The following is a 24,133-nucleotide window of genomic DNA, read 5'->3' on the forward strand; positions in this document are numbered from 1 at the left end:
TTTTTTTTCAATACTACAAACAATAAAATATTTTAACGACATAGAGATCAGGGAAGCTGAGTATGTGAGTGTGTCTGTAAATGTTTTGGCAGATGAGTGTTATCTACTTAACATACTTTTCAAAGATTCAAATTTATAAGACTTTAATGCACTTTTGTGCGTTAGAATATAGCTGTTTACGTCAATATCTGTTTAGGATCAAGGTTTGTGGCCACATCTCAAATAAAATCAAACTTCTAAGTTTACATGAAGTATCTCATCTCATAAAGAATCATGTCAGGTAGGCCTATTTTTACATTAAAGGCTGACTCTAAAGAATGGCAGCCAAATTAAAAGATTAAATTTTATTAATATTAAAAGCAGTAAGAAACACATATTAAAGGAAATAAACAGGACAAATAGTGTAGACCAGCATTTGCCTATGAAAACATAATGTGTAATTTTAAATTGACTAGAAGCTACATTAAAAGATGTAAAAATAAATAGGTGAAGTTAATACCTTTTATCTAACCCAATATTTCCAAAATATTATCATCTCAACATGCAATAAATATTTAAAATTGTCAATAATGTATTTTACTTTTTTTGCACTACTGTTCCAAAACTGGTACGTATTTTTTCATGTAAAACACATTTCAGGTGAGACTAGGCACATTTTAAGAATATAATAGTTACATGTGGCTAGTGGTTGCCGTATTATACAATGAAATCTAGACAGTTCGAGAACGACAACCAGACAATGAAAACAACATTTTGGAAATGAGTTGCCTAGTAATCCCCTCACTTCAACTTCTCTCTCTCTCTCTCTCTCTCTCTCTCACACACACACACACACACACACACACACACACATATTGTATGTATATAAACAGGCTTTTAGCCAAATTGGAAACTTCTCAGTCCTCTATTAAGCCCTGACGATTGGGTAGTGTATGCCCAAATCATTCACTGACATGCTGAGATTTCTATAGGAAGCTCATACATTAATACCATACATTTTGAGCTGTTTTTTCAGTGGCTGGAGTAGCTTTGTGCCTACCTCCCACCCATGCAAATTCTATCAATGCTCTCTTGAGATCAAGGGTACTTATTTGGCAAGATTAGATATACATCTCTGATCATGGTGCTAAGGAATGTGTCTTGGCCTATGCAGAGCTAGAAATCATGGCTCAGGCCTCATTGGTTCAATCATTTAATCAATGGAATGCGCTAGCCAAGAATAATAAGTAGAACATCTGTATAAGTCAACTAATATGTTCAAGAAAGGAAAAAAAGAAAACTAACATTTATTGAACACTTACCACTGGGCAGCCCTGACTTGTTGAATCCTCCTAACTCCTCAAAAGACAAACTTGTTATTCTCATTTCACAAATAAGAAGACTAACTCAAATAAAATGTACAAGTATATAAAAGGACTGGGATTCAAATCAGTTTCACATCTTATTTCCCCATCTGGCTAACTATCAAAACTACCTGGGAATTTTTCTTTTAATTAGGACGTCTAGGTTCTTCCCATACCTTCTGAAACAGAATTCCTAAGCCTAGCGACCTGGTATTTGTGGTAACTAGTAATTCTATTACTTACTGACATGATAATAGTGACTTATAGTGAGTGAGTTTACAGAGTGAATTAGTGACAGTTCACTAGGCATTCTGGAGTTCAACCTCTTCTTTTATCCACCATTCAAATTGTCCCAAAAAGGATTGACTGTGGTTTGGGGCATGAATTTTGTTTCCACACACAAACTAAAGTCATAATCTCCAGACGTTTCATTGGCCAAGGCAAAGCCCGCTGAGTTCTCACATACAAAAAAAAATGTATCTATGTCATGATACAGAGAAAAAATATTCTGTTCATATCTTGGTTAACCTAGTAAGAGGAACAGGAGCTAATGTATTGAATATCCACCATATGCCAGACCCTATCATGGGTACTAAACATGTTACAGGAGACTCAGAATAGCCTATGAAATAGATGTCATTATCATTTTATAGATGCAGAAAATTACGTATCAGAGAGGTGCACTCACTTGTCTAAGACCACACAGCTAATAATTGGGAGAACTTGATTTGAAACCCAATCCTTTTGACTCTGAAACATCTTCCTTGTCACAGGTGGAGATGGAGTGGGTGAAACAATATGCAATCTCTTATTATCCCCTCTTTTATTACCAGCATCTTCATTCAGTGAGTATATTCCAAGGACAGCCCTGGCTGTGGTCTCCTAGGTCAGACTTGGGAATACGTAGCGCCCCAACTAGCTGTGGCCCCGGCCTTCATAAAAGAAATGGATCAATATTTGTTACTAACTCTTGGCTCTCATTCTCTTTATAGGTGTATGAACAGGATGATCTGAGTGAACAAATGGCAAGTCTGGAAGGACTCATGAAGCAGCTTAATGCCATCACAGGCTCAGCCTTTTAACATGTATTTCTGAATGGATGAGGTGAATTTTCCGGGAACTTTGCAGCATACCAATTACCCATAAACAGCACACCTGTGTCCAAGAACTCTAACCAGTGTACAGGTCACCCATCAGGACCACTCAGTTAAGGAAGATCCTGAAGCAGTTCAGAAGGAATAAGCATTCCTTCTTTCACAGGCATCAGGAATTGTCAAATGATGATTATGAGTTCCCTAAACAAAAGCAAAGATGCATTTTCACTGCAATGTCAAAGTTTAAGCTGCTAGAATAGTCCTGGGCCTTTGTCACTGCAGTGACCACACTGTCATAACTAATGCCTATGTTTTCCTTTGTCAAGGCCTGTTGTTTAATGTGTAGGTCTAGTCTTACAAAATGCAAGTGCATTATTTAAGCCTGTACCATGCCATGGCAAACCAGTGCAAGCTCACTATTTTGTTTTCAACTTTAACATACAAAGCACCCATGGGAATCTCTCATGCCATAGCACCAAAGGATTGGATGTTTTCCTTACAGCACAAAAAGTAAATAGTAAACAAACAAAAGGCAGAGAATGCTTATGTTTGTAACTCAGTCATTCATCTTGCACAAGTGGTGGATATTAGTGAGTGGCTAAAAATTCACCTATTTTGGCAAGTATTTGTAAATCCACCCTTGGTTAATATGTATGTCTGGAGTCCAGGAATATAAAAATCTGCAACTAGTGGCATTCTGCCAGCAGCAGTACATTTCTGGAAAGAGAATATAATATGCAATCTTCTCAGACACATGGTAATTATATGCTTAAGCTTGTAATAGGACAGTTTTCAATTTGGGTGGCTTTTGTGCCATACCACACTGTGATACAACTTCAAAGCTTCACCAAGGCCATCTTCCTTAGGAGTTTGGCCAGAAGAATGCCCCCACCCCTTCACCCCATCCCTCCCTGAGTTCTCCTTGGCAACTAGCATTGGGTGAAATGGCCAGCTCCACATGTCATATGGTGCACTGGCCAATGTCGCCTGTCTTCTAATCCCGTAGAAATGGCAGACTCCCTGAGAGCAGGCACCGAGGAAGAGAAGGAAAATAAAAGGTAGCTTCTAACAGTACCTTCTCTTAAAGAATGCCAACTCTGCCTACAGGGTCAGTGTTGGTAAGCATTGGCCACCAGACCCTCTTGTTAAGGGAAACTTTTACACTACACCTGTGTCAGAGTCAGGGGGAAGCAGAGGGGCAGGTGCCACCTGACACTTCCGACATGTAAATCCAGCAGATACTTTTCAAAGCAGCATCTTAAACTGTGGACTACAGTTTTAAACTTCTATTGCCATGTTTATCTACAGCTTGGAACTAGCTAAAATTAAGAACATTTTGTATGCAGCCTTTTAGTTTCTGAATTTTCAGCTGCATTTGGAGTTAATCCCTGTTTATGCAGCTGAATCGCCAAAAGGGAGCTAGTTTGCATATTTATCAGTTAGGTGACTTGAAAACCCAATGAGAGAGTTTCAGCTGAATTATTCCTTTCAGCTCTGCCTTTGATTTCAAGCTTGAGTAGGTCATAATTTTAAAAGAGCATGGAAGGGATAGGATCTTTACAACCTAATAGCTCCTTTTATTAGGTGGGTAATTATATATGAATCCCTGAATAAAATATTTTGAGCAAAATGGCACTGTAACAGAAGTAATAATTCAGATTATTTTTTTACCGTTTTATGTCGGGAAGGAAATCTGATGTCAAAGAGAGGGCTGTTCAAATGGTTCATTAGAAAGTCTGGTCCATTTGCGAATTTGTTCCTTCAACAAGAGTGCTCATTCAAGTTACTCAGATTTTCTGGAAGTCTTTTCTGAAGAGCTATGTGATGTTGTTCTATGGGACAGATTACTCTTATTTAACATCTGGGCACTTAGGTAGACAACATTCTACTGACCTGGAATAAAGTGTTTCCTAACATAATATTGAATTATTCAGAAATAATCCATTACTTTAAAAAAGAAAATATTCATTGGGCTAGCCCAACCTTCTCTAGGCCCTAAGAATTATTACCTCCCCTTTCTAATTCTAGCAAACATGGAACATTCTCCTTAGGCACTTGACACCCATGAGGGTAATCCTGAGTGCTCAGTTTGGAATAGGTTGCAAATCTCAGATTTTAGGGATTGAGTCACACCTTCAATCTATAGAATGAAGTTGACCAATTAAAAAAAAAAACCTATCATTTTCACAAATTTCTAGATCCTTCTAGTCAAAAATAATTATTTAGGAAATAAAATTTTTAAAAATCCATTTAAATACATGTTATTTGTCTTCAGTGGAAGTTATATTTCTGCTGCATGCTTTTGAAACTTTCTTCATTAAATAGAATGGTTTGTCTTAGTAACTGGCAATGCCAGTATTAGCACCATGCATTTAATCTATAATACAAACAATTTAAACATCCTCAAAAAACTCTAGTATCATTTACCTGGTAGTATTAATATACGATGATGTCACCACAACTTTTGTATAACTCTGTTCCCTTTACCCTCAAATGATTCATATATGTATATAATTGCCTGCCCAAGTTTTCAGGTAACTTATTAATTTCCCAGTCTCCTGATCTCTTGACAAGAAGAAACCTGTGAATACTGCAAACTAGCCTCTGACTTCCTCCTACTGAGTCTAGTTCATGGTATCCAGGACTCTTTATGCTCATAACTCTCTCTGATTCCCATTGGGTGATACCTGACAGCCAACCAGCCGCTCTGCCACCAGAACTCATTTCTCCCTGAAAAAGAAGAAAATCATATTTGGCAGAGCATTCTCTGGTCTGCCCTGTAATGTGCTTAAATGTCAGGCAAGATCCTCTTTTTTTAAAAAAAATGGTATTTTTCTTTAAATTTCACCCTAATAAGAAAGCTATTTTCTCTCCTCTGCAGAAATTCCTGCATTTGTGAAACTTATAAAAATTTAGATAGTTCAAATGTATAAAGAATATTTGGATGATGCTCTAGCCAAAAGTTAAATATTTTGTAGTGAATTATAGCCAATAAGAAACCAGTCATACTTGCCTCTTTGAATAACAGAGATATAAGCTTCTAGAATATTTAAATAATGAAGCTTTACATTTGGATATTATAAAATGCATACTCAATTGAATGAGCTGAAAAAAATACCAAGCCAGTGATATAAGTGGAGATTTATTAAGAATTCCTGTTGAGTATATTCTTAGTTTCCTCAAAATAGGGATTTTTGAAAATTAGGTGTATGTTCAATCTCCTGCTTTGGTTCCAGCTACACAAGGAGAACCATCCTGTGCTAGTGTGATGTTTCAGACAACATTCTGAAACTAAAATGTTTGGCACTTATTGGCTTTTCCAATAAAGAATCTCTTAAGTACAGGTATTTCTGGAAGCTGTTGGTGTCTGTGCTTGAAGATGATTGCTGATACTTATCCACCCTTTGGGTACTTCTGTTGACTTTGTTTAAATAATCATCTTATGGTTGTCCCCAAATGTAACATGGTATCTCAGATATAGCAGCTGGACTGTAATTACAACAAAAGGTTACCTCTAAAGATAACATCTTACCATTTTAGATAAAATTGTGTCCCAGAATTCTTATGGTTTCAGAATGTACATTTCTAGTCAATGAAAGAAAGAAAAATGGAAAAATTGTCTAGTTTCAGGCATGTTTAAAGAAAACAAAGTCATCTGAACTTTAAAATAGATGCAGAGCAGGGTTACTTTCCCTTTCACTCAGTTCCCTTCATGCAACCACAGGCAGTCCTGCAGGCCAGAGGTTACTATCCTAACCTGCTCATAACCATATACTATACAGAGCCCACAACTTTCTGGAGATGCAGAAGCAGCCATACACTCAAGTCTTTCTGTTTTTGTAAATCACATTCAAAGCAACATTTTACTCATAATTTGCATTTCTCTGGTGACTTTCAGAAATCACTTTAGTGTTGTACAGAAAAGCTTTTTATTTGAGTCCAGTGTTTAAAATTAAATTGGATACTTGGGAAAATCATAGATAGGTGTTTTGTATGATATTCCATTCCAATGCAAAATATATGTACCCATGCCTCAATGTATCTTGCTATCTAAATACCTGTTGCCAAAAAGTATTGATTTGGGGAAAAAAATGCCAATTTCCTGGTCAGTGAGGTTATGTAAAAGACAAAATACCACACCCATATCAGCAAATGAATATTACTACTGATCTGGACTCTTCGTTGCCACTATTGCATAACGTTCACGTGGCAGACTTCCAGTTGCACTCTCTGAAGGACTTTTTTCTCTTGCTCTCAATAGAGAGCCTTTGTACATTGTCATCCTACGATTGTTGTTGCTAGAAGAGCAAGAGCAAAACTCTGCAAGATTTAATAAACACAGAGGCATGGGCCAAGGGATCTCACTGTGTGCTGAACATGTCTTTTCAGATGCAAGAAAGGAATGATGGAGAGGAGGAGAAATGCTGTTTTTTATTATTGTAGGGTAAATCTGACAATTCTGAACTTTGTGAATTGTCAGCTTGTTTGGGGGAAGGGTGGGCGGGTATGGGGTGTACTTTTTATAAGTAATATTTAATTTATTATTTAGAGTGGCTTCTTTTTGGATAATTTATGATAAAAAGGGAGATCTGGTTGGGATCTAGATACGGCTGTTAAAGCTGCAGTGTTCCATATCTCAGAGGGACCACTTTGGAAATGAATTGTCCATTGCTGAGTATGAAGAGATGTCCAGTCCAGGCAAAGCCTTCACTGAAGTTCCATCATCGCCACTTCTCCCTTTTTAGGGTCATTCAAAGAAGATAACACCAAACCTAAATAATTCTGAAAGCATTTTGCAGATCAGTGCTACTCATTCAAAGGGCTTTGCAACTCAAACAGATTGTTAGTGTGCTAGTGATAAGTTTATTTGGTAGAAATGGGTATACTACAGCTTTAACTAGCCTTAGTGAGAAAAGAAATTTTTTGTTGTTACAAAACACCTTTTTTAACAAAAAGGTATTTTGAGCCTACAAAAAGTTTCTTTAAACTGTCAGATTCTAGCATTGTTAACCAAATTAGACTAGTGATTGCAATATTTAAGTGTAAATCTTGTTCTACAAGAAAGGAAACTTGCTTACAGTTTAAAACAATGACTGTTTCTACACATGATCTTGTATACTACTACACAAGGAAAAGGGGGTTTTGTAATCACTGTAGAACAGTCTCATATTCATTTTTTTATAGAAATGTTATTCCAATGGTGCATTTTTTGTTTAATAAATAAAGTTTTGATACAAAGTTCTTTTTTCATGTTATTTATAGTAAATGCTGTGCCACACACACAACCACAACCTTGCTTGTCTGTATCCTTAAGATTCATTCTCTTAGTCCATTGGTGTTGCTGTAAAGGAATACCTGAGCTGAGTAACTTAATAAAGAGAAGAGGTTTAATTAGCTCATGGTTCTACGAGCTGTACAATAAGTGTGGTGCCAGCATCTGTTCCTGGTGAGGCCTCAGGCGGCTTTCACTTATGGTGGAAAGGAAAGGGAAATCCACATGTGCAGAGATCGCATAACAAGAGAGGAAGCAAGAGAGAGAAGCAGGAGGTGCCAGACTCTTTTAAGCAACCAGTTCCTTTGGGAACTAATAGAATAAGAACTCACTCATTACCATGTGGACTGCACCATGCCATTCATGAGGAATCTACCTCCATGACCCAAACCTCTCCCATTAGGCCCCACCTTCAACACTGGGGATCAAATTTCACCATGAGATCTGGAGAGGTCAGATATCAAAACCATAGCATAAATATTACCTTTTATTAAAAGCTGTGGTAGGAGCTATCAGTTCTCTGCCTCATACTCAGGTAAGTTATTATTTTTAAAGCAAGTGGACCCTTATGCCATTTTCATGCACATTTCCAGTGTGCTTTCACTCCAGTCAATAACCATGTCTCTTTATTGGAGACTTTCCCAAGACGGCTAGAACTTGTCTTTGCCTACATGCGTGGGAGAGCTGGAAATGTCTGATTAGACCTTTCAAATAGCACCCCCTTTCCCCGATGAAAACAATTTTGAGTTGTAACCCAATTTATCTCCAGAATACCCCTGTAGAACTGAGCCAAAGTGACTGTGGGGCTACTGCTTCACAATAGTGCACTGTAATAGTGTACCCTTGCTTGGATTGCCTCCCTTCCCTTTTTATCTTGTCCCCTTCCCCTAATGGTTTCTCCTGGGAGCACTTCGCAGTAAATCACTTTCATGCAAATCTTTATGGCAAGGTCTGTTTCTAGGGAATTCACTCAAGGCAAGATCCTTCTAGCTGTGATCCAATTTCAACACACAAACAACAAATGAATAAAATACTCTTTTCATCATCCAGATATTTCATTCTCATAGTGTCAGCAGCAGAATATGGGGTCACATAGGTGTTGAACATTATATAGCTACAATTATTGAAAGATTAAGTTTGGCATGTGTATTAGGGTCCTCTAGAGAGACAGAACCAATAGTGTGTGTGTATACACACACACATATATACTATTGGTGTATATATATTTCGGTTTGCACGATATATATATATATATACACACATATATATGCATATATATATATATATATCTGAGACTTAATGTTAAATATTAACCTACATGATCACAAGGTCTCACAATAGGCTGTCTGCAAGCTTGAGGACTAAGGAGAGCCAGTCCGAGTCTCAAAACTGAAGAACCTGGAGTCCAATGTTCGAGGACAGGAAGTGTCCAGCACTGGAGAAAGATATAGGCTGGGAGCCTAGGCCAGTCTCTCCTTTTCACATTGGTTTTTCTTCCTGCTTTATATTCACTGGAAGCTGATTAGATTGTGGCCACCAGATTAAGGGTGGATCTACCTTTCTCAGCCCACTGACTCAGATGTTAATCTCTTTTGGCAACATCCATACATACACATCCAGGATTAATACTTTGTATCCTTCAATCCAATCAAGTTGACACTCAGTATTAACCATCACAGCATGTAATCTATTCTTTAAGAGAAAGTCACATATTGATAAAAGTTTTATTAACTCTTTTGGGAAAGCAGAAAACTTCTCAGTAAGTTATTATTTTAAAGCAATGCATCGCAGATGACAAGACAGGTGGAAACTTTAAAGTTCATCTAGCCTTTCCCATTTTCTTCAATTCATTATCATCCCATATAGAAGGGAAAAATGTATTTAAAGATCTTAAAAGATGTGGATAGATTCCAACCCCTGTTCAGTTTCGGTGGAAATGTAAACTTATGGTAGTCACTGTGGAAAATAGTATGACAGTTCCTTAAAAAATTAAACAGATTACCATAGAAGCCAATAATTCCACTTTTGCTCATATACCCAAAAGAATTGAAAGCAGAGACTCAAACAGATATTCAACCACCTATGTTCATAAGAGCATTATTTGCAATAGCCAAAAGATGGAAGCAACCCAATTGTCCACAGACAAATTAGTGGATAAACAAAATGTGGCATAATCATACAATGGAATATTCTTTAGCCTTATAAGGAAATACTGTCAAATGCAAGAGCATGGATAAACCTTGGAGACATTATGCTTAGTAAAATAAGACAGTCACAAAAAGACAAATACTGTATGATTCCACTTACATGAGGAATCTAGAAAAGTCAAATTCACAGAGGTGGAAAAGAGAATGGTGGTAATCAGGGACCAGGGGTTGGGAGCAAGAGTAATCATTCAATGCATACATCATTTCAGTTTTGGAAGATGAGTGAAGTTCTAGAGATGGACGGTGGGAATCATAACATAAAAATATGAATGTACATCATTTGTACACTTAAAAATGGTTAAAATTGTAAATTTTACATTATGTATATTTTACCACAATTTTTAAAAATCTCCATATAAGAATATTCCAGCACCATCTCTATAAATACTGATATTTCCCCTAAGGCTTCTGAACTATAAATATGCAACAGCAAACATATTAAAGTAGATTGATACGCAAGAAACAGAAGCAGCACGTATACCTCAGTCTACTTTATGTCAGATATATATTACACTATCATATTCAGTTTATGTAATCAACCTACAAAGGAATGTTGTGCTGCACAAAAGGCTATCAGAGATCATTATCTGCATGGGAAACTGGTTATTTGAAAAAAAAAATTGGATAAATTTCTGTAGTCTGGCCTAGGGAGAAGAAGGTTAAGGGAGAAACTTAACTACTCTCTTCATTGCAAATATTTTATGGGAAGGATTTTAGAGAGGTTGAAGAATAAGATTCTCTCTTACCTCAAATACTCTATGATGTTATAATGAATATAGATAGGAAGATGTATTAATATGCATGTAGGTGAACTTAATAGCTTTCTATGAAATAATCTCCTGGCTTTGTAAAATAATTGTTCTCTAAACCTTCTATGACTCATTACCTTAGCCTATTATGTTTATTTCAGTTTGAAGTATTTTAATCTATTCATTTACTTTCAAATGAAGGACGGTCTCTTCAGATCAATGAGTGCCAAGCCCCTGTGCAACTGGATTGCCCTCAGCCCATTATACCACCGCTATGTTCTGTGACTTCTGATTCACAGCCAGATAGCCAGTTACACAGAGATCCCAGAAAGTTTCCAGTATCTCACTGGCTTTCATCCAGTATAACTCTGCTGAACCCATAGAAGGTCCTTCCTTTCCTCTCCCTGGTATTCTGATTCGCAAGTGAATTATTTTAGAAGAAGCAAATCTCAAGAATTCAGAAATGCCAGATCGCTTCCTTTATCTTTGCCTGCCTACAAGGTTGTGAAGATGAGAAATGTACTCAAGATGATTAGTTCCCTTCTTACTTCTTCTGCTTAGTTCTGTTCTGACAGTTTATAGTAACCAAATAAATGGAGAGACAGAGTAGAGGAAGAAATAAATAATTACTGAATGCCTGATGTTTTTGAGGCAGCCAGACTCCCTGCCTAGATTTTGGGGTTCATATAAACTTTGTGAACTAAAAAACCATTTTGCATAAGATCACTGGAAATATGGCAAGGATGGTTCATCCACCATGCTTTTCTCAAAGTTTCATTGGCCTGATAGTGAAACAAATCAATAAAACATTTCTGGGTTGTGTGGGAGGGCTTGCTTTTCAGGCCTAATTAATTTCTTCCTCTTCTTCTTCTTCTTCTTTCTTTTCTTCTTTCTTCCTTCTTCTTCTTCTTCTTCTTCTTCTTCTTCTTCTTCTTCTTCTTCTTCTTCTTCTTCTTCTCCTCCTCCTCCTCCTCCTCCTCCCCCTCTTCCTCCTCCTTCTCCTTCTTTTTCTAATACATTTTTTCTGAGTCCATTGATATTTTAATAAGAAATTGGGATATGCTGTGTTAGGGGCAACTTTACAGGCATCAACATAATTATTGAATCCTGGACTTTTTTAAAAAAAAAAGACTTAAGTTTTATTCTACTTTCTATTTACGGAAGTCTAAATTATATCTTACCTTTTATTTCTCTAACTCTAAGCTTAATCTATTTCTTATTTACCAATTTCTTATTTTCATGTTGTTATATCATTTTTCCTTTTTTGTAACTAATTGCTCTCATCCTCCTTAACTTCTGAAATTCATAATTTGATGCAATAAATAGTTAGGCAATTATTCCTGAGATAATTGGAATGTTCTCATTAGCAGTTCAAAAGATTGCTTGAAATAAATAACAGAAGTAATTTTTCCCAGAGTCCTTTCAGATTTAATTAACATTCTTCTTTATAAATTAATAACAGTCCTTTAATTTCCCTGTCTTTGCTAATATCTATTCTGACTCTTCACATAAGTTTGACAAAATATCTGTTAGTAGAACAATTTTTCACCATCTTAACGTTTCTTAAGAATTTTATTTTTGTGCTATTCTTTGAACCTGTGGTGGATTTCCTGAGCTACTTTTTTTCTTTTTATTCAAGCTAAAACTGTTCTTTGGTGTGGAACTCTCCTAACAATGGTAGCATTTCAATTTTGTAGATGTGACTCATTTGTCATGAATTATTCCTATTTCTTCCCCAAATAGGATGTTTCAGAAAACTAACTGTAACATTTACTTCATAGGGATGGTGTGGGCTTAACTTTAAATTAGACAATGTATACAAAGCCCTTAGAATTCCTGGTTCTTGACAAAAGCCTAATGAATTCTATTTCTGTTCTTTCTGTCTCTGTACTCAATCTTTTGCCTGACATTTATGAACCTTTTCATATGTTTCAAAAAGTACGCATGGGAATTTAGCAGCTCTGTGGTTTACGTGTGTTTCTTACTTTATAGGTATAATTTCCAGCATGTATGCAGATGAAGAACGCAGATTTCCAAACAATGGTATTATTATAAAGTGTTTTACTTTTCCTTAGTATATCCAAAAAATATTTATTTTAGAGCCTTTTGTTCACATACAAGGCAAAATGCTAAGAGTACCAATGAACCAAAGGATGAAACTATACATCTTCTATAGTTATACACTACATATATGTGTATGTATATGACCATAGTTCAAATGAGACAGTTAGATACCTTTAGTCAAGTAAAGAGTAATTTTCATCAGAGTACAGAGCATCAAATTAAATTCACAGAAGCCCCATGGGGAACATGGTGTTGAGAAGAGCTTTAAATAATAAATAAGACTAAAACTTTAGAGATGGAAATGGGCAATTCAGATGAAAGAAACTATATGAGCAAAAAGATAAAAAGGTTAGAATTTATAGACTTATATGGAAACTAAAGTATGTCGGATTTTTTTTTTTATTATTTGGAGAAGTGTATGGTTTGTGGGAAAAAAAGGTGGGAAGCACATTTGCATAATCAATGGAGATCTTGTAATGATGGTCCAAGATATGTAATTCTGTTAGCAATAAGAAACCACTGAGCATGAAAGCTTAATTTTCTCATTCACAAATGCTTTTTGAATATTTATTGTGTACCAGTAACTAAGCTAATATTGGAAAAACAACAGTGATCAATGTCAATATGACCCCTGCTCTCATGGAGTTTATAATTTACTTTTGGAGACAAAGAACAAATGAACAAATCAGTGCAGTAATTATAATTGTATAGAGAGCTATAAACTAAGGTTGTATTATAGAAACATAGTATCTTTTGAGGTTATTCACCATGATCAAAGAAGAATGGAGCCACTTCAGACCTGGCAAGACTTCCTCATGAGGGTGGCATTTATCCCCTTAAACTGAAGAGGATACAAAAGAGTTGTTCATGTGAATATTGGGATGATGCGACATTCATTCCAGAGAAAGGAAAAAGCATAAGCAAATTCTTGGGTTGAGAACAACCTTGGCTTATGCAAAGAACAGACAGGCAGTTAGTGAAGTTGCCTTTCATTGACAAAGAGGAAGAAATGGAGTCAAAGAAGTTAAGGAGTTAGGATTCGGCCAGATCATGCTGTACCTGCAATGCATGCTACTGTTTATATTCCAAAGGAAATGCAGATCATTTGGGGGCACTAAGAAGAAGAAAGTTAACATCCAATTTATGTGTATCAAGGTAAAAAAATTGTACATATACTACCTCGCATGTGCAAAATCATGTAACAGCCTTTAGTGTCTGGAATGTCTTCTATTTTGCCCATGATTCCCAGCTCTTGTTGGGTACTAAGATAAATCTCAATCTTGCCAATGAAAGGAATCTATGGTTTCTTTTTCATCTACAGCAGCCTCTTTCTGCTTAGCTGAAGCTCTTTGGGATGAAGTCACGATGTTCAAAGTTCTAGCTCTCTGCCACAGCTGAATTTCTTATTGCTAAGGCCCTTCTTTTAAACAATACTTGTTAAAGTGGCTTCTGGGCACATCTCATACACTGAGAATCTTTTCTCTCAGCATGGGAGCATCTCATGATCTCCCTCACTTGCTTGGCCCCATCTGTGTTCTTTCTAGAGCCATTAAATATCTGTGTCTCAGCCTTGTCCTCCACCTGGTCCCCAGCTAGGTTGTCTACTATGCAATCTCTGTTTAAGGGTTAGCTTCCCCTGCCCATGATAATCCTATGGCAAATCCTAGACTCTCAGCTCAGATATCGCCTACATGCCCCACTGAGAGTGTGCCAAAATTACCGGATTCCTCAGGTGTCAACGCGGGTGCTACAGTAGCACACTCCCTCCCAAGCATACCAAACCACCACTTTCCTTTGTAGCAGTAGCTAGCTTTCTGAGATGTTTCTGTTCAAGAATTCTATAAAACACAGTGGACCAATGACTTCTGATTTTGCCTTCCCTCCCTACCTATCTACAGTTCCTATCATCCCTGGCCTCTCTGCCCTAGGGTTTCACCCTCTACAGGGTGTCAGGACCCTTCAACCTAACCTCTTAATATTTTTATTTCTCCTTGCATACTTCTGCCCTCTGAGGCACCACATATTGTCCAATACACATTTTCTGCCTCCTTCTCAGGTCTAGTAAAAATTCTTCTACATCATATTTTGTAAATCTTCACAGTGTGCCTATTATATCAGTATCTTCATTTCCTCTAAGTCATTGAAATCTTTGAGTCAATGGTTGTGAAGTCACAGGGCACCAAGATTTAAAGTAAATACAAGTTTTATGAAATTACTATTTATAAAAATATATATCAATTTTATATGTATGTATTAAAAATAAATCTGGACCTTGTGAGGAGAATAAATTCCAAATGGCACAAAAATTCAAAAAGAAAGCTACAGGAAGTATGAGATGGTGGATTCAATGGTGGTAAAGAGAAGGACATGAAATGGATCGATATATATGAAATGTGTACATTTGAAATGTGTTTTGGAGGTAGAAACAAACACACTTGCAGGTGGATTGGATAGGAGTGAGTTTCTGGTGAACAGGCTTTTAAGTTGATAGAAACATTTTCTGTGATGCAGTAGACTGGGAGAGAAACTGTTTGGGCATGTGTGAGAGAAAAAGAGTATGATTTTTAAATATATCCAAGAGGAGATGTCAAAATGCAGTTGAATATTTAAATTGGAAACATATAAGAAAGGTCTGTACTGGAGACAAATTTAGAAATTGCCAGCACATGGCATCTGAAGCCATAGGAATGTATATGATAAAGAGAGATTTAGACCTGGAACTGAGCCCTAGGAGAATGCAGAATATAGATATTGGGTAGAGTAGGAACAATCAGATGAACAGGCTTGGAAAGAATGGCCAACAGGAAAAAACAGGATTTTCCAACAAAGGAAAAAACAGGATTTTCCTTTAACAGGAAAAAAGCATTAGTATGGCAGAAGAAAAATGGAAAGAGTACTAGAGAGGGAATGAGAGTTCAACTGTGTTGAAAAGTTGGTAAAATGCTGGGCAAGACAAAATAAAATAATGTGGATTGAAATGGTCAACATGAAGATCACTGCTAGGTAACTACACCCTCTGGTTTTCCTGGGATAGTCCTGGTGTGCATCATGCCCCGGTATAGTTAATGCAGTTACTTAGTAGTAGATAGTATCTACTTTCACTTTCAAATGTGTCTCCTTTCGATGATAATTTATATGGTCCTACTAGTTATTGGTGACCAAAGCAAGAGTAGTGAAATGGTTTCAGTAAAGGAGTGGGGATGAAAGCCAGATTAGAGGAGATTAAAGATGGACTGGGAAGTTATAAAGTAAATACTGTGCATATTTCTGTTGGAGAAGTTTTCCTATGAAGAAGAGGAGAACAATGAGGAAGTTACTGGAAGGGTAACTGGATTTAACTGGATTTTAAAATGAACTCTAATATTGCAGTGATTCTTCTGACAACCAGGGCAATTTTTAAATCAAATTCTTTTATGTCATAAATTTTCAGAATAACTAGCATTATGGCTTAAGGAAAAAAACCTCTGGGCTAGGTGCAATAATTACACACTCCAGGAAAGTTGCATGAGTGAAGGTTGCCCTCACTTACAGTAGAAAATGGACCTTTTCAGGACCCAAAGCAGGAGGCTACTCCACACCCTCATCCAAGAGGATAGAGAAGCAGAGGCCAGGTGTTAACAGGCTGAATAATTGGCACCCAAAAATTTCAGGTCCTAATACCTGGAACTTGAAATTTGACCTTACTTGGAATGGAAAAAGTCTTTGCCAATATGATTAAGGATTTTGAGATGGGAGATTATCTTGTATTCTCTGAATGAACCCTAAATATAATCACGAGTGTCCTTATGAGAGAGACAGAGACATATTAAACACAGACACAGAAGAGGAGGAGGCAATGTAACCATGGGGGCAGGGCTAAGGGTGATGCAGTCACATGCTAATGAGTGTTGGCAGCCACCAGGAGCTAGAAAAGGCAAGGGATGGATCCTACCCTAGAGCCTCTGGACGGAGGCTGCTCCAGGTGACACGTGATTTCATCCCAGATTTCAGACTCTGGCTTCCAGAACTGTGGGATAATAATTTTCTGTTGTTTAAAAGCACTAAATTTGTGGTAATTTGTTATAGTAGCCACAGGAAACTAATATGCTGGGTTTCAGGGTCTGTGGAATTTTCCTTCTGACAAAATGACTCAGGGACATTTTTTAATAGAAATGTTTGCATTACTACAATTAATGTAAAACCCCCCTGGAGCCCTCTTTTCCTATCTTCAACCCAGCTTCCAGTAATGTCTACTACTTTCACTTTTTTATTGTTGTTTTCATTTTTAATGAGGAAATGGTTACCTCAGTAAGACACCCTACAGAATCTGGCTGCCCAGAAACAAGACCCTGAGATGACAATTCTCACCCTGCCCCATTGTGTAAAGCTCAATCCACACAAGACCACGAGTTCTAAAATGTAATAAAAGAAGAGACAAAAGCCAAATTCAAAGAGGCTAGTAAAAGTATCTTTGAGCACTGTCATGATACTCAAAGGAGTGCCCATTGGAGCATTTCAGATTTCAGATGTTCAGATTTGAGATGCACTACCAGTATGATGAAAATACCCCAAAACCAAAAATAATCCAAAATTGGAAACACTTCTGGTCTCAGGTATTTCAGATAAGGGATAATCAACCTGTATTATAAGTACTTTTACCCAGAAAATAGCCATTCACATATGCTTTATGATCTGAAAATATGAGCATGAGGAGAAGACTGTACCTGTAGGGGATTCTAACAGCAATTCTACATCTGATGAGGGTTCAAGGTCCACGCTAAGACTTCTGTGAACTTCCAAAGGGGCAGAGTAGGAAATGTCATCTTAGGTCTTGTTTCTGGGCATCCAGATTCTGTTGGGTATCTTCTTGGTGCAACCATTTCCTCATTAAAACAACAACAACAAAATAGAAGTGAAAGTAGCAGACTTTACTGAAGATGCAGTTGAAGACAGGAAGACAAGAGAGGGCCTACGAGGGTTTTCCATCAATTATAGCAATGCAAACATTCCTTTTTTTTTTTTTTTTTTTTTGAGATGGAGTCTCGCTATGTCACAATGCTGGAGTGCAGTGGCATGATCTTGGCTCACTGCAACCTCCGTCTCCCAGGTTCAAGTGATTCTCTCGTCTCAGCCTCCCAAGTAGGTGGGACTACAGGTGCGTGCCACCATGCCCAGCTAATTTTTGTATTTTTAGTAGAGACAGGGTTTCACCATGTTGGCCAGAATAGTCTCAATCTCTTGATCTCGTGATCTGCCTGCCTTGGCCTCCCAAAAACATTCCTATTATAAAATATCCTTGAGTCAGTTTTTCAGAAGGAAAATTCCACAGACCCTGAAACCATGTAACTCCTGCCCTTACAAAATCTCTCAGACTTCCCTCTTTTTCCCTTCCTTTCATGGTGTCTCTGTTATGTTCTATTCCTTATAGAATATTTCAAAAATTAAAATTCCCCTCGTTCTTTCCCTCAGGGAAGCATGACTACCTGTTTTGTTGTTCAGCCTATTACTAACACTCAGAGCATTAGGCTCTCACCTCCTAACCCAAGAAGCTAATTAAGTTTCTTTCTCCCCAAAGAATTTCCTCTATGGAAGGAATTCTGTGGCCAGCTGGTATAATATAGTGCTTGTTCCGTGGTAATAGTAAATGAAAACTTTATCCTGGCATTCTCCTGTCACATTTATCTATCTAAATGAGAGAGAAGACCTCTAGACCAGACTTTACAGCAAGTAAAGGTATTTCTTCTTCCTCTGGATTCTCTTGGGTCAAATTGGAATGCTCCTTAGACCCAAAGTTACAAAAGGTGATTATTTTCAGACTAAATTTGTGGCCTTCCTAAATGTGCTTTGTACACTAAAGGCATTTTCAACATGACTTTGCACATGAAGGTCAAACTGAAAGAATGAAAGAATGAATTTGTTGAATTCAATTTGTTGTTGCATCATCTTTAAGAAATAATGTACCATATATGGTCTAAGGTCAAGTATTTGATAAAAATAATATAACTAACATATTTAACAATGTTGGGTGCAGCCCACTGTTCAGTTCTAGTTTATTTTCAATAGAAACTCTGACTGTAGTGTCTTCGATTTGAACTGTTTCCCCAATGTTTCAGAGAAGTTTGACTTACTCTGATAAACAAATAATAAACACTAATAAAATTGAATATCAATATGTGCAACATTCTGTGTCAATTGCAAGTTGAACATCCCTAATCTGAAAATCCAAAATTGGAAATGCTCCAAAACCTGAACATTTCTTAATGCTGATGTAACGCTCAAAGGAAATGCAAGTCTGAGCTTTTAGAATTTTGGATTTTTGGATTAGGAATGTTCAGCTCATAGGTATAATAAAAATATTTCAATATCCAAAATAAAATCTGAAATCCGAAACATTTCTGGTCCCAAGTATTTCAGATAAGGGAGACTCAGCACATATCTCACCTACTACAGAAAACACTCCTATGTGTAAAATACTATCACTGCAAGTTTATTGGTGAAGAAACAGAAACTAGGGTACTTGTATACCTTGCCTTAATCACCCAATTCAACCAATTCATATGCAAACAGCTGGGCCTTGAAACCACTTCTGTCAGCTCTAAAATATGTACTTTTTATCACTAAATGGAGTAACATTCAACTGCTAGTCCCTAGGAATTCCCTGAGAAAGTGTTTCTAAACTATCATGATTATAGAAACCACCTGGAACTCTTGTTAAACTATGAAACCCTAGGCCCCTATCAGAGACACTAGTTCAGTTGGTCTGGGGTGGGGTCTGAGAATCTGTAATATTTACAAGTTCTCCAGTGGATCTCTATTCTCATCTCATGTATCAATAAGAACTCTGCTGTACTCAGTAGAAAATTAACTCAAACTTCTAACTTAAATTTCAAAAAGAAACTATATATTGGCTTGGGTACCTGAACAATGTAGGGATAGACTAACTTCAGACACATCTCCACTATCACCTTCCACCTGGGGGCTCCCATGAGAGAAAACTGCTTCCTGGATAATGCAAATAGTAGTTCCAGAATTGAATCTCCTTGGCCCTGGTTGGCTAGACATGGATCATGGGTCCGTCCCTGACCCCATCACTGTAAACAAGTGATTGCAATTTTCTTTCTTCTTAGTTTTATTCACCTACTCCTCCTCTGAAGCCCAGGGATGGTGTCAATTGCCTTGAAGCCCATGGGATGAGAATAGAGAAGGAAAAGACACTATGGATTCACTACCAGAAGGAAGGAAAGGTACATGCTAGGTAGCAAAATAACGGAAGTTTACTAGACCTCTCTAGGATAAGATTTAAAGTTTAGAAGACTACACTATGTTAGTTACCTTAATACACCATCAGAGAATAGGGCTAAAAATGTTTCCTGATCATGGCAAAGATATTTTGATTGCTAAAGTACTTCCCTCCAAACCTATACATTCGGGCTGATTATTCTAAAAAGCCATTGGTATTATTCCCATCAGACTTATGTTTCAAGTCAATACATTTTATTATATTCTTGGATACTTACTCTTATCCAAGCAGGGGGAGGGGAAGTAAACTACAGAGTCTTCTCATTTTGCCTGATTTTCCATTGTTTAAAAATTTTTTAAAAAAAAAAATCTTACATTTTGTGTGAGGCTTACTAGATTCATGTTAAAGTATAAAGTGAGCTTTTTGGAAATTCACATCTTAGAGGAAATTCCCACATTTTTGGAAATTCACATCTTGCTTCAGTTTCAAGAAGGAAATGTTTACTAAATTAAGATGAAATAGCTGCACTGCCTATTTGCAACTCTCAGTTAAAAATGGGTATACTTTATCACTGAATATTTCCTAAAATAAAACTTTATAACCATCTGGATTCAGTGCTTTCTTGCTGATATTTCTTGTAGATAAATGGCTTCTTAATGACTCTTTTGATCCCAAAGGATGTATTAAACTCTAAAATTATGTGTTTAAATAACAACCCAAAAAGAGCCAATTTGATCTGCAAGCTTCTTTACCTATCACTGCATTTCAAAATGTTAAGAATATCAGAGAATTTTTCTCAGAAGTTCTTTGCCCTGAGAAAAATTACAGCCAATAGCATTGTCTCTTATTATTAATATGACTAGATATAATGATATGCACCATTAGTCTCCTTTGTTGTTCTATTCTTTTTGAAACAACTGATCACCCCATCTGTCCTTTCTCTTCAACTCTGTGTTGCATCTACAGAGGCACATTGGACACTGAGGGAATATTAATATTCACTTATTGAGGACAGCAAATTATCAATTAACATTTTTCTTCAAGTCTTGTAATAAAATCAGATCTAGAATAAAAACAAAGTGTTCTGGAAACAATCTCCAGATTTTTCATAGAGGAGAACATCTTACATTAATCCTTTTTACAAATATATTTTTATGTAACTATGTAATTAAATACAGATAAGTGTTATTTAAAGTATAGTAACTAAGACTATGCTACAAATGCGAATGTGAATGTATGTATCTATGAATATGCAGAATGCCCCAGTTATACTATTTTCTTCTCTAGCTTATACTTTAATGCTAACACTGATGAGGGAGTGAATTAGGGAGATTATTTCAGATAATTATTTCGAACACAGATGAACCTCAGAGTTTAAGATACTAAAAAACAGAGCCCCTGAACACCAGATTCTTCTTTCTACTTTTGAATCTGTGAAAGTGTTCATGGTGCAGAAGACTCATTCCATACTTTTGAAATCTCTTTCATCTTGGCTTTTTCTGTCATGGACAAATACTGCACCTTAGTCCAGAATTATGCTAAGGATTTTTTAATCTAAAATATGAATGTAAAAAAAAATAAAAAAGATCCTTAAATGTGAGACTTAAAGAGCAATAAAATGAAATAAAATGGAAGTGAGCTTGGGCTTTTCTAGACCAACCTTCCAGAATACCCAGAGAGATTTGAGCTGAAATCTAAGGCCTCCAACAGTGTAAGGGGATCTCTTTTAGTTTTCAGGAATTAAAACAAAGCTTGGACAGTGATAGGAAATTTATTGGTTCACACAATCAGTCTTCAACAACATTAGAAAGCTCATATGCAAACCAGGGACACTGGTACAAAAAAGACTCCCCAGATTTACTGTTCTGACAAGATTGGAACATGCCTGCAGCCAGTGTGTATAGAACTCTGACAGATGGAATACTACGCAGCCATAAAAAGGAATGAATTAACAGCATTTGCAGTGACCTGGATGAGATTGGAGACTATTATTCTAAGTGATGTACCGCAGGAACGGAAAACCAAACATCGTATGTTCTCACTGATATGTGGGAGCTAACCTATGAGTATGAAAAGGCATAAGAATGATACAATGGACTTTGGGGACTTGGGAGGAAGAGTGAGAGGGAGGCAAGGGATAGAAGACTATGAATATGGTGCAGTGTATACCGCTCGGGCGATGGGTGCACCAAAATCTCAGAAATTGCCACTAAAGAACTTACTCATGTAACCAAATACCACCTGTACCCCAATAACTTATGGAAAAATAAATTAAAAAACACAAAAACAAAACAAAAAAGTGACAATAAAAGTAATGCAAATAGAAAAACAACACAGTATACATCTGTTTACACAGCATTTACATCATATTATGTGTTGTAGGTAATCTGGAGATATTTTAAAGCATATGGGAGGATGTGCCTAGGTTATATGCAAATACTGCACCATTTTACATAGAGGACTTGAGCATTCATAATTTTGGTATTTGCAGCGGTCCTGGAACCAATTCCATGTGGATACCTAGGACAACTGTTCTCATAATTTCAACCCCATGAGCAGTTTCACTTGTTAGTATCTCTTTGAGAATTCAATGAGAAAGTATTTATTGCTTATTCACTATTTGCTTGATCACCTGAGACAGACACTGCCTTTAAGCTTCTGTTTACTGAGTTTGGGCCCAGACTTACAGAGTCAAACCGGGCTTTGCAGAGAGTATTATATGTAAGCTGAGACCTGTAAGATGAGTTCCATGTTAAACACAGCATTTCTTACACACAGGATAGGAAAGGAACACTGACCCATGTTAGTATTTACCAATTTGGTAAATTTTCAAGGCTGTGTTTGGATGTGGCTTAATGGGAAAGCCATGGTAACACATATGAGATAGCATTGTTTATATACTCTTAATCTTTTAAATTTGTTTTTCTAAAAGGTGGGTACTTGAGTAATGTCTGTTCATTCTTTTATCAAGTATTTGCTAAGCTTCTAACATGAGCCTCATCAATATGACATTTAGGAATAAAGCTTGGTTTATCTCACTAGGGTGACCTACCTCAGAAGGCTGTTTGGTTGAAGATGGAAATATTGTGAACATTGCTGGCAATTCATTTATTCACTTCAATAGCTCCTTGTGAGGTAACATATCAGTCAGTAGGGATACTATTGTGATCTTAGAAATAACCATAATAAAAGCAATAGGTATGCCAGAAGCACTAAATTTGAATCCCAGATGGTTCATTCTCTACCTTGAACAATTCACTTAACCCAACTCCTCTCTCCATAAAATGTGGCCAATAAGCCCTGCTAACTTCATAGGTTTATTGCAAAAATAAATTAAAAATATATAAAGCAATTTCTAAGCTGTAAAATGCTATGCACATTGTTGGTATGTTTAAGTTTTTCTTCTCATTCTTCTGTGTGGCGATTACAGACAAAATCTGTCTTGTATCTCCTATTTAAGCAAAAGGAAGCAATTAAAGCTGCTTCTATCCTCCTTCTTGTAGCAGCTGACTGATTCTGATGGGCCAGCTTTATTGCCTCCCTCTTATCCCATCACACAAGTAACCTGCCTTGTGGGATTTGAACCGCTGTGTTCTGGCCTTGTGCCTTCTGTTAAGTGGATGTACGCCAAATTACTCGAGCAAAACTTCTCTATGGGGTCACTCCCACACAGAGAGCCAGTGCCAGGAAGTGGGGCGAGAAATCAGAGGACTCTATTAAATTTCCCATTAACTTTGTTCATATGCCCCTACTTGACCTTTCCTTGGCTGTGTCTCCCTGCTGTCCCCTCATCCGAGCAAAAGGCTGCTAAGCTTCTAAATGACTTGGAATGCCTTTGCACTGAGGGTTGAGAGGTGCACAGGACTCTGCTGGGTACTAGACAGAATGGTCTTTCACAAGCAGTAATAAGTCACGTTTGAACCCAAGAAACAATTGTGCTTTCAGAAATTCTGTGGTTATTACTAAATATGATTTTTGTTAGTAACGAAATTCAAGTTATTGCTCTTAATTGGGCAGTGTGATTAGCAATTCAATAGTACAAATATGTAGGTGCTAAACAATAAGTACACATGGAGATAAAGATGGAAATAATACATACCTGGGACTCCAAATGGGGCAAGGGTGGGAGGCGTGTGAGAGTTGGAAAGTTACCTACTGGGTACAATGTTCAATATTTGGGTGATG

The 24,133-nt window shown here is 36.9% G+C and overlaps 2 protein-coding genes across 5 annotated transcripts in view; one reads left to right on the forward strand and one right to left on the reverse strand.

Annotated features, from left to right (window-relative positions):
- Positions 1 to 7,678, forward strand: part of DCC (DCC netrin 1 receptor) — a 1,206,401-nt gene extending 1,198,723 nt beyond the window's left edge. For 2 of the 3 annotated variants that reach the window (XM_019014296.4, XM_055367978.2), the window contains exon 29: positions 2,336 to 6,925. In XM_019014296.4, coding sequence (XP_018869841.3) covers positions 2,336 to 2,425 — 90 coding nt within the window. In that variant the 3' untranslated portion in view covers positions 2,426 to 6,925. Of the gene's footprint in view, positions 1 to 2,335 lie in introns of all 3 variants that reach the window. The other variant, XM_019014295.4, reaches the window with a different exon arrangement.
- The window catches only part of LOC129528167 (uncharacterized), a 262,066-nt gene that overhangs the window by 47,486 nt on the left and 190,447 nt on the right, over positions 1 to 24,133 (reverse strand). The window lies entirely within an intron of this gene.

This window comes from Gorilla gorilla, chromosome 17 (genome assembly GCF_029281585.2).
Source record: "Gorilla gorilla gorilla isolate KB3781 chromosome 17, NHGRI_mGorGor1-v2.1_pri, whole genome shotgun sequence".
In the NCBI taxonomy this organism is placed as follows: domain Eukaryota; kingdom Metazoa; phylum Chordata; class Mammalia; order Primates; family Hominidae; genus Gorilla; species Gorilla gorilla.